We start from the raw sequence: 17,314 nt of genomic DNA on the forward strand, positions 1-17,314 counted from the left end.
ATGATGGACATTATTTCTGAAATAAGAAATAGTAAAATGTGTTAACTTCCTAACAGCATTGTTTTATCTAAATATTTTGTTTTCTACAGTATTATTGCTGTTATTTTTTTTAATGTAAACAAAACAGGATATAGAATATGTATGTGCTATATGACTGTATTATACCGTATATATAAAATGATGGACCCATAGTATAGAATTATTGCGATTAAATGTTCTGTAATTTAGGTACATACATTATGTATGCCTCATAAAATCTGTTCAGTTTACAGTATCTAAAATTTTGTAACTATGATGTTAATTTCCATAAATGTTGTGGCTAAAATTTATTAGTTATCTTAGCAAAACTGTAGTTAGAATCAGTAAAAGTAGTCTATTTTATTGAAAAACTGACAAAGCAAAAATGTACTTGGACTTACTCCATAGATGAACATCATTTGCTGCTAATAAATAAATAAATACACACAACTTTTTTATTTCTAGAAGAAGAGGCCTTATTTGTGCATTTTATGTATGTAATTGGATAAAGCATGAGTTCTTTAGTGCCACTGAATGTTAGTAACCAATTCCAAACTGTAATGAATCACTTAACGAAAGTAATACAAGAGACATTATTGCAATTAAAGTTCAGATTGACTTTCTTATGGAAAACGACAAATATTACTACAAAAAATTATGTCATTCGATATTGTATTTTATATCCTATTTAGCTGTAACATCAGCTTCTTTACATTTTGTAATTTTAATTGTAACATCAAAATTGTACAAAAGTAATAATGAGTTATTTTGAAATTTTTTTGTTAAAATTCTAGATAAAGCGATGGTGCAAGAAGGTCATCAGTCAGTGTTTTGTTTACATGTGGAGTGTGCAGTTTGGTTGTCAATAAATTTTGTGATGTTTGAAACTTTTGTTTTCAATCATCAATGAATCCCAGGCAAATGAAATTTAAGTGTTAACGATTGGAGGAGAATGTTACAAAGCGCTTCATAACTGTTACTGAAAAGATGGGGTTATTAGGTTCAGTAGATGCTGCCATTAAATATCTCTGTCCACTCACTACAAATAACTACAATAATATGAGTATGACCCTCACAACACCAGTAGAAGTAATGTCCACCAGAAAACCCTAAAAATCAAAAAATTCTAATGGCTGTAATAATATATTAACAAAGTTGGTTGAAAATTGTGCCTCTGAGTTTAGTGAGAGTTTAAGTTATTTGTGTAACCAGTCTTTATCAGTGGAACATTTCCTGAATTGCTGAAATATGCTGAAGTTAAGCCTTTGTATAAGAAAGAAGATAAAGAAATACCATCAAACTTCTGCCCAATTTCACTTTTGCCAGCATTCTCAAAAAATTTAGAAACGATAATCGACAGTCATCTTCTTAATCACCTGACCACAAATAAAATATTGTTCAACTCACAATTCAGATTTCTAAAGAGTTCCAATATTAAGACAGCTATCTACACATACAGTGAAAATGTACTTAATTCATTAGACAATAAATTACAGGCTACTGGTATATTTTGAGATCTCTCAAAAGCATTGAACTGAGTAAATGACAATATCCTTTTATGTAAATTAGACTTCTCGAATGAAAAACAGCCCACAGTTGCACTAAATTATGTTTATTTTCAACCTTGACCATGGTTTCTGCTACAATAATATAGCCTTCTTCAGAAGTCTTAGCTCAGCGGCTGAGTCAAGACCAATAAAATAACTTCAACAGATATAAACCTGTTGCGAACATAAGTAAAACTACATATGGCACCGTATGTCTTCTGCCACTAGGACTGCATTCAAGACAATTTTGTAATGGTTGTCTTGTTGCTGCCGTGATGAAAATAATGAAATTAGATTATTATTGTGTAATAGGAAATGCTGCAGAATGGTTCAAATCCTATATCTCTGGTGGAAAACAAAGGGTGTCAATAGGAAAGATGTGTATTAAGCTATCAGGCATCATCCAACTGGGGACCAATAATATGTGGTGTTCCTCAAGGTGCTATCTTAGGACCCTTCCTTTTTCTTGTTTATATCAATGACCTTTCATCATTAACATTACCAGATGCCAAGTTTGTTTGCAGATGATACTGACATTTCAATAAATAGTAAATCATGTATAGTCTTAGGAAGGACAGCTAATGAAATTTTCAAGGACATTAATAATGGTTCCTAGCAAATTCTCTGTCACTAAACTTTCAAACAACATATTTTATGCAGTTCAGAACTTAATAAAGGTTTCCTGCCAACCATACACTTCACATATGACAACAAGTGGATAGAAGAAGTTGACAGTGTTAAATTCTTGGTATTAGAGCTTGATAATAAATTTAACTGGGAGGAGCAAACCACAGAACTGCTGAAGTATCAAATCAAACCTCTATTTGCTATGTGAATTTTGTCAGAGTAGGAAATAAAAATAAAAAAGTTAAAGTACTATGCTTAATTTCATGCTGTAATGTCATATGAGATTAATTTCTGGGAAAACTCATCAAGCCAAGCTGCAGTTTTCCAAGACCAAAAATGTGCAATACGAATTATTTGTGGTGTGAACACAAGAAAGTCATGCAGAGGGCTGTTTAAGGAACTGGCAATACTAACTACTGCTCCCCAATATATTTATTCCTTAATAAAATTTGTCATTAAAAATATATCTTTTTTTCAAACCAACAGTTCATGGAATCAGCACTAGAAATCAGAATAACTTTCACAAACGTAATTTAGTTTGGTTCAGAAAGGTGTCCACTATTCAGCTTTACTCATTTTCAATAACATTCCAGCAGCCACAAAAAGTTTAATAATAAAGTTCAGTTTGAGAAGAATCTGACAGATTTATTGGTGCTTCATTCAAGAATTCCTCGTGGAACAGTGTGATACTTGTATGTTATTAATAATATCACACAATGTGAATATTCTGTACAATCTGACTTCTCTTCAAATTTTGTGCAGTAATGTGATCATTGTAAATAAGTGCTGTACTCCTTTTTTTCTATGGCCACAATAACCTAAGAATTATCATATGCACTCAAATGTACTGAACATTTAAAATTTGGTGACATGTTTTATATCAGATCAATGAAAAACAGTCTTGATCATTATGGTTATTTTATTAAAATGTCCAATTTTGGTCTAGGCTTAGGCAATCATAAGACAGCACCATCAGCTAAAGTTGATGTGTGGAAAAGTCAGTTGACCTCAGGCACTGAAACTGTGACTGCATTCAGCTGACTGTTCCACGCATCGCCAACTTCAGCTGATGGTGCTGTCTGAAGCCTTCCCCGATACCAGTCATTTTAATAAAATAACCATCACAATCGAGACTGTTTTTTCACTGATTTAATACAGATTACAAGAGCACTGTTTTCCCAAAAATGTTACCAAAATTTTGTGCAAGTTTTATATCTTTTAAATGTAAATAAGCTTAAAATTTTTTTACCAATTCCACATCCACAAGGGCAATTTCATTTGGGTCTGTGGAAGGTACATTCATATATCTATTCTTATTTTGTAAATATTTATAGTGTATAATCCCCGGGGATCTCCTCACAATGGATCAATTAGAACAAAATGAACATCTAATTTAGTTTAAAAAATAATGAGCCAAGTTTGATTCTTAACTCATGACAGTTTTGACTTATTGTATATAACCAGCACAACATATATCTACATAGAGAAGAAGATTTCTTTCCTAATATAGTAATAAGTTATGAATTAGTCTGATAACTTATATAATTCAGGTACAGGAGAGACATCAAAAAATTTGCAGTGAAACTTCACCATGATCAAGCTTCCATCTCTGAGAAATTCCCAATAAATGCTACAACCCAATTCACCACCTGTCCAAGATCTTCCTAATTAGCTTATATCTATAGCACAATAACAGCAGGTAAGGTGGGACCAATGTTTTATCTCAGAGGACATATTAAAGGTGTGGGTAATACCCTGCAAATATTATTTTGCTAAGAAGATTTAGAGGGAATCCTTCAATCTTTCAATAAATTGTCATAACAAGGAAATACACCACCTGACATAAAGAGTGGGACACCCCGAAGACACAGCCAGTTATTATGTAACTTTGTACACATACATATCAGTGGCATTTGCATTGTTTGTGTTTACTGTAGTTACCAGGGCTGGTAGAATATATGTATATGAGTGGCATGAAGAGCGACAGTGGTTCAGGGATCACTATGAAGAAAACGAGGATGTCGTGGACTCATGTGAGACACATTTATGAGCACCTGACACAGTTTGGAAGGGGCCACATTGCAGCTCTCCATTTGGCCAGCTGATTGAATCATGCAGTACCTAGATTTGTGAGGCATTCAGATTTGACTGTAATGTGATTTGAGGCAGCATGGGGATGTGAGGGCAGGCATACTCATCATTAATGTTCCACTTGATAATATCTGACCACCACAACAGAGGATTGCCATACTGTGGAGCAACCACATCATAGCCCCTTCACATCTGTGTTGATGAATTGAGGTTCTGCACTACCCTAGATGGTCATTATCAGGAAGTATGGTGGCGACCTGGGGATGGTCTCATTCTTCCATTGTTTCGAGAAGCACAGCAGTGTTACTCCTGGAGTCAGGAAGTGGGGAGTCATTGAGTATGACTCCAGGTTACAGCTGGTAATGACTGAGCGAAATCTGATGCCAAAAGAGTATATCGACAAGCATCCTGTATACTCATGTGCTACTTCTCATCTGACAGTAGCATGGTGCCATTCTTCAACAGGACAATGCTTGTCCACACATGGTCTTTGTCTCTAATAGCTGTCTGCATGATGTTGTGGTTCTCCCAAGCCCAGCAGGATTTCCAGCTTGGACTTCAACTCCCTCCCAGTGCCACTTTCGAGGATACCATGTTTTGTTAGGCAGTGTAGAATCTTGAATGGTCTTTGACTTTAAACATTATAAAGCATATTTTATCTCAATAACGTAAAGCTCCCATCATCCTGAATGTTGGTTTGAACACATCAGTGCTATACTAGGTATTGTCCTCTTGGAGTCAATAAACCAATGCTTTCCTCTAACTTTTAAACTGACTTACCCACCCCCTTACAGCGGGACTTACATTTTAACATGGCCTCTGAATCATGGAACAACTTAACATTATCAAATTATATGTCTTTTCCAGAACTGAAAGAGGTATAAGTGACAGACTGATTGGAGATTGAACTCCAGGCCTTTAGAACTGAAGCCCTGAGATACTGAGCCATCTACCTATATTAAACTCTCTAGTTATGAAGACAGGGAGATGAGGGTTTATTCATGGAAATCTTGTTTCTAAACAGTTTAATCAAAATAGGACATTATGCATGCATGCCTTTGTTAGGTACAGCAGAATCTTCAGTTTAACATGAAATATGAACCATGGAACTACTTGGAATGTTTTCTAGATACAAAGCACTGCCAGAAGTGAAACATGTTATAACAAAAAAATCCTGTGAGCAGGGAAGAATCAATGCCAAACCTTTGGATTTGTTTTTTGAAACACACTTTTGTTGATTCAATATATTAAGCTCATTAGTATTAAGCCTATTGATGTAACTCAGACACTAGGATAACAAACCTCAGTTCTAATACAACGAATTACTCAACTGTAATATTTTAGATCAAACTAATTAGTTTACACCATAAAATGACAAATTAAATTAATAAAAAAGCAAATAAATTTAATAACTAACTAGTACAACTGTTATACACAAATCTGAACTGTGTATGTAGAAGCTCTTACACAGTGGTGTTATAATTTTTCAAATGGTTCAAATGGCTCTGAGCACTATGGGACTTATCAACTGAGGTCATCAGTCTCCTATAACTTAGAACTACTTAAACCTAACTAACCTAAAGACATCACACACATCCATGCCCAAGGCAGGATTCAAACCTGCGACTGTAGAGGTCGCGCGGTTCCAAACTGAAGCGCCTAGAACCGCTCGGCCACAGCGGCCGGCTATAATTTCTGTACCCTGCATTTTATAATTACAAAATGTTAATTTATGAGATTTTTACATGAAATAGCACTTGCATATAATTACTCTCTAAAAGTAATGTTACATATTCACATGCTATCTAATTTCATTCATCAGTATATTGCACCATGTCACAGTGAGTCTGCTCATGCACTGCCATAATCAGTTAATTATAATAACAGAAAGTCCTAGACTGAAATATAAATAAATGAAGTAACCGTTGTAACAGATCACCATGTAGCTCAGTGATTGAACATTTGATAACATAGAAATAAGACTGAAAACACTGCTGATGTTATAAGTGATGTCCTCCTTCAGAGATTACTATGCAGCTACACTGACCCAGCTGACTGCACTGTACCAGCACTATGGTTCAAATGGAGTGGAATATAGTGTCCATTATCTCTCATTACAATGAAATGTGCACTTACACAAAACCATATATACAACTGTTCTTCCCCATACACCATACATAAATAGAAAGGTATGGGAACCTTCTGACAATGATATACTTAGCATTCTGCACCAAACTTCATTCAGTAGCCTACAGAGTGCTACCCAGCGCACAGAAGGAGCTACACATTACACAGATAAAATTTTTGTTGATTTTAGATTATGTTACGTACCTCATTGATATGTTTTACACATGCCAGAAACATATAATCTTGTGAATACATATCTACACATTCTGATTCAGTAATAGAGCTGGGATAAACATGTGGATGACCTAAAAAGAAAAGAAAAAATATGTGATATAAGGTATTGAAGTAATATGGCAATAACTACTCAGTTAATGTTCAACACAAAATTTTATGACTTATTGTATACTACACACTTCATTCTGTATATCCATTATATAAATCTAATTGACAGAAGTGCCAAGGAACAGCAATGACCACTGAGCTCATTGAAACATTAATTTATTGTTTAAAGTTTATGATAACAGATAAAAAAAAGAAATCAACAACCATTAATAGTTCGCAAAAGGTATTGTCAAAGTAATGAGCAGGAACAAAATGAAACACACAATATTTAGATACCACAGTAATTAAACAAGTGCCACATCACAGAAAATATTTAATTGGTCACACAATAATATTTATAAGCAGAAATGAATTATACAAGTGACAAAGTAGTAACTGAATTGATCACACAGAAAGAAGAACAGTACAAATGGCCACATGTTTGTTTGATCCATGGGAGGAATTACAAAGATGCTGAAATAACTGAACTGGCAGATGCTTGAAGAAAGACTCCAACTATTCTGTAAAAATCTACTTCACCCCAACAGAGATCAAGAAGACAAAACCAGACTAATTACAATCTGCAAAAAGGCATTTAAGCAATCATTCTTCCTGCCCTCCATACATGAATGGAATGAGAGAAATCCCTAATAACTGGTACAATGGAATGCATGCTTTGCCTTGCACTTGCTTTGTAGAGTATGGATGTTGATGTCAATGTGGATTATGCATGAAACATTATCAAATTGGAAAGTTGCTAAGTAAATGCAAATGAAATTATTATTTCATGCCAGCTTCCAAATTCTTCAACACAATGAATCTAGACATAAATCCACATCCAAATGCAACCATGATGCTTACTGTCTGTGAGTACAATTTGTAAACTTTATTGTTATTAATAGAAGGGGCTGCAGAGAGCAGCATAAAGATTATACCACAAAAATGGGTGTTGCTGAGGAAGCAGACCATGCTGCATCATACAATACAGCCATTATACATATATTTTTTGTTTCATACTCAGCATATACCCCCGGCTTGATTAGTACCGTATTTACTCGAATCTAAGCCGCACTCGAATCTAAGCCGCACCTGAAAAATTAGACTCGAAATCAAGGAAAAAAAATTATCACCGATCTAAGCCGCACCTGTAATTTGAGACTCGAAATTCAAGGAGAGAGAAAAGTTTTAGGTCACACCTCCAGATCGAAACAAAGTTGGTCCATTGTAATATGAGACACAATTTAGATCGAATGAATGACGATACAGCTACAGTAGTTTGGTTCGAGTCGTAAGCTTAGCTTAGCATTTAAGCTTTACCAGGTAGCCATTGCTATGCGTCAGGCGCTCCGTCCGTATTTATATGGGTACCCTTCCTTTTTCACGTCCTTCGTCTGGCTTGAATTGATTGCTTATATTTCTTTGATCTGATAAGTGCCGTTCTCTTTGTTATAGGTGTTTACGTCACTCTAAGCTGAAAATGCATTACTGTACTGTGTCAGGCATTGTTTGTCGCATTCTGATAATGGGTGTTTACGACCTGTCGCCACATGGCTTGCTTTTACGGGCGCTACCGCCGCTTACAATAAAAAAAAAAGAGGAATTGTCTCAGTAAAGAAACAATGGTAAGAGACTGCTATTTGTTGTTATTTACCCTGCTGCTTTCTTTGATAATGCTCAACAAGAACCAAATAATAGACTGCGTATGATACAAGATGTTCTGAACGAGAGTTTTTCTCCGTTTGAAAATCTTTGCAGACGCCTCTTTAGTACATTACATTCTGCACAGAAATTAGAGTCATCTTAGATTTAAAAATCTAGTCACTTGCCGTGCTTCATTTCTGACTGTACCACTATTAGGCATAAGAATAATACGAATATAAACATGACACAATTTGTATATTCTTCCGCGTTTGCTGTTGTCTGACTCTAGTTTCGTAGTTTATTAGGCAGACAGGATTTAAATGAGATAGCAGCAAACACGAAAGAATACATGGCAAAATGTTTATATTCGCATTATTCTTATGGTGAAGAGAATACTGCATGTGATTCACAATTCATAAAAGTTCCTATTAGCAATCATCATTCTCACAGGTAGGAAAAAATTCAGAACGTAGAGTTGGCCATATTGACAAACATCCCAAATAGTCTTGCCAGTCGGATTTTCGTAGTACATTGAAATGCTGCTACATTCGAAGATGAACAATACGGAATTTGTATTTACTTCGTTGGATAATGTATGAAAATGCAGTGGTTGAAACTCGGGGTGGAGAAAAAAAGCTCGTCTTCCACCTTTTTTTTAATTTACTTACTGATGCAGAGGTTTTGGGCCCATATTTATCTTTGTGCCTGCAAAGCATGGCTGTGTAGCGCTACATGTATTGACGGCAGAAGTTAGTTGTGGCGGCACCTACCAACATTTTTCAGCTCTTCCGCTTACTTTGCACTCGATTCTAAGCTGCAGGCGTTTTTTTCGATTACAAAACCCGGAAAAAAAGTGCGGCTTAGATTCGAGTAAATACGGTAAGCTACTTCATAAAGAGCCTGAAAGTGGAACACAGCATTCAAGAATATCTACTCCAAAAATACTAGACAGCATATTGTTTGAATGTTATGATGACAGGGGCTAGCAATAAATCACTAGCAACTTAAAGTTCACAAATTTCTTATGTTTCAAAACTATGGACCCCAGTAATCAATAAAGGTTTAGAGGAAATGGGCCTGGACCAGAAAACCCACAGCCTTATCCAAAAGACATTGAGTAATACTAGATCACGAGTCAAGTTCAGGGCAACACTTTCAGAAAGTTTTGAGATAAAGACAGGAGTTAGACAGGGACTTTCACCTCTTCTCTTCACCTGTGCACTGGACAAGGTGATCAGAGAGTGACAAAAAGAAATGGAAGTACAAAATATACTGAGTGGTATTTATCTGGGACACAAACAGAAGGGACTAGAAGTAGACTGTTTAGGTTCCGCAGATGATCTGGCACTTATAGCAAGCTCAGTGGAAGTGGCAGTAAAGCAGATCAATATGCTCAAACTCCAGGCTGCCAAGGTACGACTTCAATTGTCTCTAGAAAAGACAAAATACCTCACCAACATCAGTGATACTCCCAGTGAACTACGGCTGGAACAAGGTAAAATTGAGAAAGTTGACAGATCCAGGTAGCTAGGAGAATGGTTGGAACCTAATCTATCAGAAGGAACAACACTAACAACTTCGATTAATAAGTTACAATTAGCATATGGATTAACCAAGAACATCTATAATATGAAATGCCTATCTCACAATTCCAAACTAAAACACTACCAAACAGTTATCTGCCCTGAAGCCCTGTATTCCTCAGAATGCTTGAATCTGAACAGGAAAGGCTTGACAGATAAACTAGAGATTCAGGGGAGCAAGATCCTGAGAAAAATTCTGGGACTGGTCAAAACAGATGGTGAGTACAGAGGACAATCAAACCAGGAGCTATACAATCATACTGAGAAAATCACAGATGTAGCCAGGAAGAGACATCTCACTTTCTACGCACATATCACAAGGATGGGCCATACAAGACTAACCAACTCACTTCTCAACTACTGGAAGAGCAGGAATACCATGACACCATGGCTGACAGAAGTCAAGAAAGATGTCCAGGAACTAGACATAACTGAAAGTGATATTAGAAACCAAGCACTTCTAAGAAGGATACTTAAAGAAAAGAGGTTTCCTGACAGATCACCCCATAAAAAGACTGACTCCCTTTGGACAAAGGAGAAACATAGCCAGAGAATGCAGGATTACTGGGCCAACATCAAGTCCCTCTCCAGTTATCTGTATGCAACAGTGTATTAGTTAGTTAATCTTGTTAAAGTATTAACTCTTTGCTATGTAGTATATCTCTTTGTGCAATGTCTAAATGTCATGTTGTTCTCCTAAATATCATGTTGCCTTGCAGTAAGAACTATGCCATGCCATGTGTGTGCTTTATGTTGTCTCCTACAACAGGTAAGCCCGCCCGGTTGGCCATGCGGTCTAATGCACAGCTTTCCGGGTGGGAAGGAGCGCCGGTCCCTAGCACGAATCTGCCTGGCAGATTTGTGTCGAGATCCGGTGAGCCGGCCAGTCTGTGGATGGTTTTTAGGCGGTTTTCCATCTGCCTCAGAAAATGCAGACTGGTTCCCCTTACTCTGCCTCAGCTACACTATGTCATCGATTGCTGCGCAAACAATTTCTCTACGTACACGTACACCACAATTACTCTACCATGCAAACATAGGGGTTACACTCGTCTGGTATGAGACGTTCCCTGGGGGGTCCACCGGGGGCCGAACCGCACAATAGCCCTGAGTTCAGTGTGTGGCAGCGGAGGGGTGAAGTGGACTGCGGTTGTCGTCATAGGGTTGCGGACCACTGCGGCTGCGGCGGGGATGGAGCCTCTCCATCATTTCTAGGTCCCTAGTTAACACAACATAACAATAGGTAATGAGCCCAGTCCATGGTTCATGAAAGAAATTGGGTACTGCTATTGTACATCTCAACATGTGAAATGTATTTGTGTGTGTTCTGTGATTTACATGGTTCATACTGTATATGAACAACTGTTATTGTGTGGAATTTTTGCAGCTGTAAATTTGAATTGTTTTATGGGTCTATCATTGATTCCCATGGCACTGAAAAATTGTACAGAGCTGAAAACTAGACCATACGGAAGTTTTCAGTATGAAACAAATTCCGTTTGTCATACAGCATGAATGAGGTGGGTATAACAAAGTGCAAAATCTGGCAGCTTTTTCAGTGGGTGCTACAACACCACAAGCAGATGTGTTCAATGCTGTGCTAAAAACATGGCACAAAGCTGATTGTGCAGCAATTCACATCATCATTACAACTGTTGAAGCAAAAAATCATGGCACTGTTGCTTGCAGGTGAGACTACAAGAGATACGTGGGACAAGCTACATGCCACCTTTGAACGGAAAACAAAGATGATGTAACTTAGACACACAACACAAACAAAAATGTTAGTACACTTTATTAGACTGTACATGTACACAAATCACCATAACATACACTGAACACAATAAGATGAGGCAAATGTATGCAATCAGTAATAAAATATTAACTGAGCTTGAGCATATCACGATAGGGTTTCAACAGGAACCTGAGGCAGGCTCTAACAGAAGTTCACAGTATTGCTCTTTCGCACATTTTCACGGATGTCACAACACTAATGCACATAGCTTTCAAGTGTGGTCACACTTTGAAAGAAAGCTGCAAACTCTGTTCAGTCAGAATTTTTCAATTTCCATATGGTCTTTGGTAATGATATTGTGACACATCTAGTGATGACATTGTGACACATCTAGCCGATTTTGAGAACTTGGTGCTTCATATGCAGCAACACAATGTGAAACCTAATGAATCATCATTAATGGTGTAGCTACTTGAAACACTGCCTGACAGTTACGAAAATCTACTACAGTCATGGTGGGCAAGATCTAAGGATCAACAGAGACTAAAATATTTAATGGATGAGTTATCTCATTTCTGTAAGGGAGAAATGAAACGATTGCGTCACTCTATTCACGACCAATGCAAATGTTAAAGAAATGAGCAGGAATGTTGTTTCATCAAATAAGTTTGAAAAGTCAACAGACAAAAAGAAGCTTAAATGTTTCAGCTGTGGTGGATTTGGTTATATTAATACAAATGTATCCAAGTGTCAAACAAAAACAAAGAGGTGTCCATAACCAAAATAAAAGTGAACTGCCTGACCAGGCTTTCATTGCTAATGAGTGAATAATTAGATGAGATCTCGTGTATTGCTAATTGTGAAGCAATGAATCATATGGCTAAGAAAATTGAGTGACACACATCATTTACTAAATTTGCAAAACCACTGCAGAAATGTATCAATGACTCAACTATGACTGCACTAGGAAAATGATCTATTTATTTTAAAGATTTTGATGCTGGAGAGTGGAAGTTACGCCCTATGGATATGTTTTGCACACTCTAGGAAGGCGAAGTGATCTGTTTTCTGTATCATCTGCTATGGAAAATTTTTAATGTAACAGAATGGAACAAGACATTAAAAACAGATCAATGCCAGCTCTATTTCAAACTGCAGTACCCATATTACTCAATGCATATATGAAGTACATTCTGTTTTCTACATTTTATATCAGTGTTATTCTGGTATCCCTGCCAGCAGACATCATGATGGAGGCATATGAGCTGCTGTGGGTAGTGCAGTGAACTGTGAGGAAAACTACCATGGAGGGTGCATGCAGTGTGTAGTATGGAGAGACCCACTGACAGAAGTGTTTACCTGCAGGCAGCCATAGGCAGAACAGACCAGTGCTTACACTAAGTTCAGCTACCACAGACTTCGCCTTGTGCTACATGCCGAGTGTTGTTGCTGAATGTTCAGTTGACAGTTGTCCATGCCAGCCACATGCTGAGTTTATGCCTGTACATGTCTCTACGAGGATTCAGAGTTCTACTTCCTGTAAATTGACTCACACGACAAGTTTTTTTCCATTTCAGAAGGTTCTGTTCCACAAGTATTACTAATCCACCATCAACCAGAGAAGTACCCATGTCAACAGTGTAATGTATTGGTATTGTCATGCCTGTGCAGATACTAAAGCTGTAATGAAGGATGTTCTCATGCACGTAACACCATTATTTTTTGTTTTACTTTTCCTTGTGTTAATTTTGGGCAGTTGATAAGGCTGCCTTATTGTTGTCCAGTGAGCCCAAGAAACTCGCCTTTCATAAGCTTTGTCAGTTGCTGACAGTATTTTAGACATGAAACCCATACAGTGGCAGCACGATTGCAGTTTAACCAGCACCACAAGTGCCCAAGGCAGTCATATGTGGCCTGGATAACTGATTTGCAGGGACACTTGTGCAAGTGTCATCTTGAGTGTACCAAATGTACTACCTCTTTTGCGGACTCATTGATTCACAATAGGATTGTCTGATTAGCACATGATACTGAGGTTCATACTAGGGCGTTGACTTTTTCCGACCCTTCTTTAGCTGAAGTTACCCAGATTGTGGTCTTACGCGAGCTGACAGTAATGGCAAGGGTCATCCTTTCTGATAACTAGCAGGTGGCTCAATGAGGTATGCATGGCAAACAGCCACCAGTGTCCTGCAGGATACCACAGGTGGTTTCACCTGCCATCAAATCAGCATGCATTGATGCTATTAACAATTCTGATGCAGTGGCATCTAGGTGCTGCCTGTCATCACACGCATGAAGTTTGGCAGGCTTGCTCTGGTCACTGCATCATAATTCCTGTCTGCAGCAGTTTTTGCATCCTCAGCATTGTTCGCCTTCTGCACACTGGATGAGCCAGTGTTCCTGTCCTGATTGCCATTTGTTGCACATCTGAAAGGCTGTCCACACATGGAAGCCATGTGTTGGGCAAGCCATCAGATAGGCCATTTGGCAACTGTTTGTAACAGTTGGCGAGCCACAAGTCAGTCATTGGATGGCCCTATGTTTTCATGGACTCTGGGGCTATCCCTAATGTCCTGTGTGAGTCGCCCCATCATATTTTGTTGACGTTGGTTGTGGATGGGTAGCCAGTCAAATTTCAAGTCAACATGAGAGTGATGATCAGACTTATTAATTCAATTATGTACTGGCTCTTTGGGTGCCTGGAGTTGGAACGGCCACTATGTCAGGATGTATCTTACAGCAAACAGTGAATTCCTTTGCCAGGGCAATACTCTGTCTTTGTGCTTTATAAGAACGTGGAGCGGCAACTTATGTTGTTAGAAGTCAGTTCACTGAAAGTGAATTATTCAAATTGATGTGTCAAATGTGTGAGACACAATATACCATCAGACTTTCAGAAAAACATCATCCACACAATTCTGACAATTGCAAGAACCAACAAATGCAAGAATTACTGCACAATCAGCTTAACAGCTTGTGCATCCCAGTTGCTGAAAGAATAATATACAGAAGAATGGAAAAGAAAATTGAGGATCAGTTTGGTTTTCGGAAAGGTAAAGGAACCAGAGAGGCAGTTCTAACATTGTGATTGTTAACTTAAGCAACAGTGAAGAAAAATCAAGACTCATTCATAGGATTTGTTGACCTGGAAAAAGTATTCGACAATGTAAAATGGTGCAAGATGTTCAAAATTGTGAGAAAAACAGGAGTAAGCTATAGGGAAATATGGGTAATATACGATGTGTACAAGAACCAAGTGTCAACAATAAGAGAGAAAGGCCAAGAACAAAGCACTTGGATTAGAAAGGGGGTAAGATAGGGATTTTGTCCTTTGCCCCTACTGTTCAATCTATACACTGAAGAAGCAATGATGGATATAAAAGAAAGGGTCAACAGTGGAATTAAAATTCAAGGTGAAAGGATGCCAATCGTAAGATTTGCTGATGACATTGCTATTCTCAGTGAAAGTGATCAGTTGAAAGGAATGAACAGTCTAGTGAGTACAGGATATGGATTGGGAGTAAATCAAAGAAAAACAAAAGTAATGTGAAGCAGCAGAAATGAGAATAGTGAGAAACTTAAGATCAGAAATTTTGATCATGAAGTAGATGAAGTTAAGGAGTTCTGCTACCTAGGCAGCAAAATAACACATGGCTGATGGAGCAAGAAGGACATAAAAAGCTGACTAGCATTGGCAAAATGGGCATTGCTGTCTAATACAAGTGGACTAGTATCAAACAAAGGACTTAAATTAAGGAAGAAATTTTTGAGAATGTACGTTTGGACCACAGTATTCTATGGTTGTGAAAGATGGACTGTGGGAAAACTAGAACATAAGAGAATCAAAGCATTTGTCTTACTGCAGAAGAATATTAAGAATTTGATAGTCTGATAAGGTAAGAAATGAGGAGGTGCTCCACAGAACTGGTAAGGAAAGTAATGTATGGAAAACACTGACAAGACGAAGGGACAGAATGGTGGGACATCTGTTAAGACACCATCAAATAACTGCCATGGAACTAGAGGGAGCTGTAGAAGTTAATAACTGTAGAGCAAGACAGAGATTAGAATATGTCCAGTAAATAATCGAGGACAGAGGTTGCAAGTGCTGCTCTGAGATGAAAAGGTTGGCACAGGACAGGAATTTGTGGTGGGCCACATCAAACCAATCAGAAAACTGATAACTCAAAAATAAAAAATTTATTAAGTACAAGCAATATAAAGTCCAGTTTGGAATACCAGAAATATTGTGGAAAGGAGAGATAGACTACTACTCGCCATAAAGGTGACATGTTGAGTTGCAGATAGACACAATGAAATGACTGTTACACATGAGATTTTGGCCAAAGCCTTCTTCAGAAAGAAAACACACAACATGTCACACAAGGAGGCACACCTCACACACACCCAAGACTACCATCTCTGGTCACCTCAGCCTCAGAGACAAGGTACATCGTTAGTTAGACAGTTCCACTTATTAAGGTTGTTGGTGGTGGTGGTGGTTGTTAGGATGTTTAAGGGGGACTAAACAGCTAAGGTCATCAGTCCCCGGTTGTTGCTGTGCAGGTACGACCATCTCATGCAAAAATTAGTGACATTTTCAAAATTTTGCAAATGCTGATATGCACAGAGGACAGTATTTAGAAGCATGTGTAGCATCAGCAGTGCGGAAATGAGACCACACTGATGTAGAGAGAGACAACAGTGAGGTTGGCATTTGCAATGAGGAGACACCAAGTGTTGAGGGTCTGAAACAGCAATGGATCTTTCCCTTCAAATGAATTTGACTGCATATTAAAAATGGAGGAATTTCAAAAAGGTGCTGGCTTGATGAAATAAAGATAAGAAAACACTTACTTTCATTGCTTGCCAGTTGTTTTTGCAATGCACTGATGTCTCCTACAAGTAATTTGGCTCTAAGCTACAACTAGGGTTATCAAAATACTGGAAAAAGCTAAAACAAAAAGTGAGTGGGCACAAAATTAGTTCTGAGCACAAAATTTTGTACTTTGCACTTTGTACTTTGCAAATTAGAAATAGTAGTTCAGCCACAGAAAATCTTTCAGACCAAAATGTTGTAATCAAAGAGCAGTACTGGACTGAAGTATTGCATTGTGTAATCAAAGTGATTCTTTTTCTCGTGGAAAGAAATTTAGGTTTGCAAGAGATGATAGGGACTCTGTTGGAGATCATCAAAATGGCAGTTTCTTGGGTTTCTTTTTTTTTGTGAATTTTTTTCCATCGATGAATCAGCATTTAAGAAAATTTGAAGTGTCACAGCAAGGAGGAAAATGCATGGTTCATTATATATCATGCCATAATCAGAATGATTTTCTTGAAATTGCTGGAGACTTTGTTCACCAAATTATTTTAACAGAGGTTTAATATAATAAATATTTTTCTGTCACAGTAGATGCAGCTCCTGATGAAGCCCAAAGGGAGCAAGATATTTCCCTACTGTACTTCACTGCCATTAATGAAGAGAACCAATATAGAATTAGAGAGTGTTTTTTTCAACTTTGCTGACTGTGGCTAGAAGACTCTTCAGTCAATTGCTAAAATGATTTGCAAGAAGCTGAAACGTTATGGCTTACAGCTTTCAGACTGTAATCGGCAGAGAC

General features: G+C 37.6%; 1 protein-coding gene across 1 annotated transcript in view; it reads right to left on the bottom strand.

The window, feature by feature from the left end:
- The window catches only part of LOC126191478 (serine/threonine-protein phosphatase 2A activator-like), a 252,675-nt gene that overhangs the window by 105,707 nt on the left and 129,654 nt on the right, over positions 1 to 17,314 (bottom strand). The window contains exon 6 of the mRNA XM_049932362.1: positions 6,615 to 6,715. Coding sequence (XP_049788319.1) covers positions 6,615 to 6,715 — 101 coding nt within the window. The remainder of the gene's footprint in view (positions 1 to 6,614; positions 6,716 to 17,314) is intronic.

The sequence above is a fragment of the Schistocerca cancellata genome, chromosome 6, assembly GCF_023864275.1.
Source record: "Schistocerca cancellata isolate TAMUIC-IGC-003103 chromosome 6, iqSchCanc2.1, whole genome shotgun sequence".
Lineage (NCBI taxonomy): Eukaryota > Metazoa > Arthropoda > Insecta > Orthoptera > Acrididae > Schistocerca > Schistocerca cancellata.